The sequence below is a fragment of the Hipposideros armiger genome, unplaced genomic scaffold (assembly GCF_001890085.2).
Source record: "Hipposideros armiger isolate ML-2016 unplaced genomic scaffold, ASM189008v1 scaffold_78, whole genome shotgun sequence".
In the NCBI taxonomy this organism is placed as follows: Eukaryota; Metazoa; Chordata; class Mammalia; order Chiroptera; family Hipposideridae; genus Hipposideros; species Hipposideros armiger.
Genome location: NW_017731428.1, coordinates 3,767,889 through 3,771,247, shown reverse-complemented (window position 1 = coordinate 3,771,247; position 3,359 = coordinate 3,767,889). Strand labels below are relative to the sequence as shown.

General features: G+C 46.7%; 1 protein-coding gene across 1 annotated transcript in view; it reads right to left on the bottom strand.

The window, feature by feature from the left end:
* Positions 1 to 257: 257 nt before the first annotated feature.
* Positions 258 to 3,359, bottom strand: part of WASHC5 (WASH complex subunit 5) — an 87,703-nt gene continuing 84,601 nt past the window's right edge. The window contains exons 21-23 of the mRNA XM_019643429.1: positions 2,591 to 2,807; positions 921 to 1,008; positions 258 to 659 (exon numbers count right to left, since the gene is read on the bottom strand). Coding sequence (XP_019498974.1) covers positions 603 to 659; positions 921 to 1,008; positions 2,591 to 2,807 — 362 coding nt within the window. The 3' untranslated portion in view covers positions 258 to 602. The remainder of the gene's footprint in view (positions 660 to 920; positions 1,009 to 2,590; positions 2,808 to 3,359) is intronic.

Here is a 3,359-nt window from a genome sequence, read left to right as displayed (position 1 = left end):
GGATACTGGGAACCCCCGAGGGTATTGGGATTGGAAGAGGAAGGTGAGCCTCAGACACCAAGAAACTTCCATGGTCCGTGGCCCATAGATTGTGTGGTCACTACCTTTGCTACTAGTCTATCATATCACCACATACCTGCCAGCCTGTCGTGAGTGTGTCTGTAGGGCATAGCAGATTCATCTCTTACCTTCCAGGCAAGGTGTTTTGCAAAGTAAATACAGAATTTTTGAATCATAAGCAGAAGCACAACTTTGGGTACTGGCAATAATATTTTACTGAAAATCTGGAGCTGCACAAATAGTTCTTTGAAACATAAAACTAAATGGATTTATACTTAACAATTACATTCAGCATTTATAAGAGGCAGTACAAAAATGGATTCTGCTTCTACATGATGTCAATTGCATATAATACCATGATTTAAATAACATGAATTCTATTACCTAGTTCCATGAGATACACTTTGCTCAGCATGTCTGATGTTCCCACAATAAATGGAAAACGGGGTGATGTGGGCAGTTCAGCTTCAGCTCTTCAATCCTTACAGTGATGGCGGCAAGACTTCGGGGCAGTCCTTCCGTTGAAGACGCGGAAGAGAAAGTTACAGGACTGTTCTGAACTCATCAAAAATGAAGTTAGGCACGTGTGCTTCAGCAACCTAAAAAAGAAAATCAAAGGAGTTAAATTATTCCTAGTGTTATCATTCAGAGCAAACCCCCAACTTTCCATATGAACACTATAAAGAAATGAAGATGCTCTTTGGAGCAAGGTAACCCCAGGGAAGCACTGGACCCACATGGGTGGATCGCTCGAGGCCACCGCCTCCATTCCTTCCTGGGCTCTCCGTCCTGGTGCCTTAACTTCTTGGCACTGCTGACATCGGAGGGGACGCTGCCCAGCGGCGCTCCGTATCACTTACCCTCCTGGGTAGCTTTGTGTACCGGACATAATCCTCCAGGAACAGGAGGGCGCCCACAACATCCGCAGGCATTTCAGGTATCTTCTGGCTGATGGTAAGAACAGTCCGCGTCAGTTAACTGCTTTGTACATAGCAGACCCTCAGTTAAGATACTGAAAGACTAAATGACAGGTTACTAAAGGAAGTCAAAGAAGAAACAAATCTATAGAGCATCCTCGATTCATATCAAGTCATTATGCTGCTCACATAGCTTCAAAACATAATCTAGAGGATAAAATCTAAACTTCTCTGTGGCTTACATGGATCTTCACAATATGCTCCCTGCTGTCCGTCTAGACTCATCTCTCTCTCTACCCTGTGGGACTTCACCATTCAGACTGGCAGGTCCCCGAACAGGCCACACGTGCCCATGCTCCCAGACTGCAGTGGCATTTGCCCTGCATGTGTATTTGGCGGTCAACTTCTGGGCTTTCCAGTCCCAGCTCGGGCGCTTGCTCCTCTGTGAAGTCCTCTAGGACTCCTATGGGCAGATGGCCTTTTCTTAGGCTCTCAGTAGACTTGGTATTTTCCTCCAAGCCTCTTCGCTTTTCAGTTGTTTGTATGCCGGTTGCTTTGAGGGCCTTGGTCATGTCTTCATTGATCTGTCTCCAGCACCTGGGATGGTGCCTGGACCACTACTATGTACTTGCGGGTGTCAAATAAATACGGTGTCTTATAATTTTCCATATGGACTCTACTCAGGTATTCACTCATAAACTATAGAGGGTGCCAAAAAAAACCCGTATACACATTTGAAGACAGGAAAAAAACAAACTGTATTAAAATTGTAATACTCAATATATACCAATAACAAAAGATGAATACAAGTCATGCGCATATTTTATTGGCACCCCTGGTATATTATCAACTCTCTAGAGCTGAGAATGCAGCGAAGTACAGGGCAGTCTTCCTAGGGGGCTTCCATTCTTTCTTGCTTTTATCAAAAGGAGCTTTTAGGTGTTAACACCATTTCCTCTCTGCTAATGTCGGCCGTTCTTCTCTTCCTTTGGGTGAGTCCCTTCCACCTAGTCCAGCTGTGCCATGGTCCAGAGGCTGCTCACCGCACTGGTGACTTCTAGGCGTTCCCGTTTGTTACATCTTAAAATGTGATTTCCCAGTCAGGCCAGTCCTTCCCTGTCTTAATTGATAGACTGAACCTCAAACACACATTGGATGTTTTTCTAGGACATATTGTCAGCCTTGCTTCAAAGAGCAGATTTTTTTTAACAACTGAAAAATAGAAGAGAGCTCAGATGGATGGGCAAGTGTCAGAAATGAAATTGTAACAATCACAAAATGGGGTGAATTGCAGAGGAAAGCGGCAGGTCTGAGCACAGCACCGTCGGCGGCAGAGGAGCAGGTCTACACTTTCTCCCCACGCTGGCTGCTGCTCACGGCCATGACTCATGCACAGAAACCACTGTGCACCCAGCGGCCTCCCCCGGCAGGGTGACGAAGGAGGGGCACACCTGGAATTCCTCAGGACAGGTGGATGAGCCCTGACTCACTTTCCAGAGAAGGGTAAGCAGACAATGCCCATCTCTACCAGGGAGATACTAAGAGGAGCTGGGTGTGCCTCGTTCATGGCCCGCTGTGTAACATGAACTCCATGCATGAGTGGCCTTCCATACCTTGTACACTGCTCCACTGTGGAGCGGATAAACTGGCCGATCAGTGCCAGGAACTGTTCCGTGTACCGGGAATGAAACTGCTTCAGCAGGGTGAGCAGACCCAGGACCAGCGGCGGCCAATCCACGGGGTCGGCGGGTTTTCGGCAGACCATTCCTGCAAGGAAGGGCAGATTACCACTGACACCACTCAGGGAAGTGCATGCCTTTGGTGGCGTTCATTCAGTACGAATGTTTGTGGGTGTCAATATGATCGGGGCCCACTTCACCACCGGCAGGCGGTCGGTCATCTGGATGGAGTGGCAACTCTGGGCTATATTTTGAATTAGGCTCGGGATGGATGGAAGCATCTAGTGGTCTGAAGGATTCAATACAATAAAATGGTTACTAGTTTTAATAATCGCCATCACTGTTTCTTTTGGATTATACAATTAAGGCATGCTATTATAGAAAAATTTAAAGGTATAGAAAATTACATACAATCGGCTTCTGTTAGTGGTAGCATGGCATACTGGATGCCCTGAACTACTCTCTCTTAAATGAAAGCAATTAAAATGCTGGAAAAACATTTAAAAACCATTTTAAACATAATGTTGAGCATTATACAAGAAAAGAATCTGCAGGACCGGCCAGGTGGCACGTTGGTTAAGAGCTGGCTTGGGACACCAGCTCTGAGCAGCAGGGCCCCTGTTCGGATCCCACACGAGGGCCAGTGACACTGCCCTCTACAGCTAAGATGGTGAACAGCAGCTCGACCTGGAGCTGGGCTGCC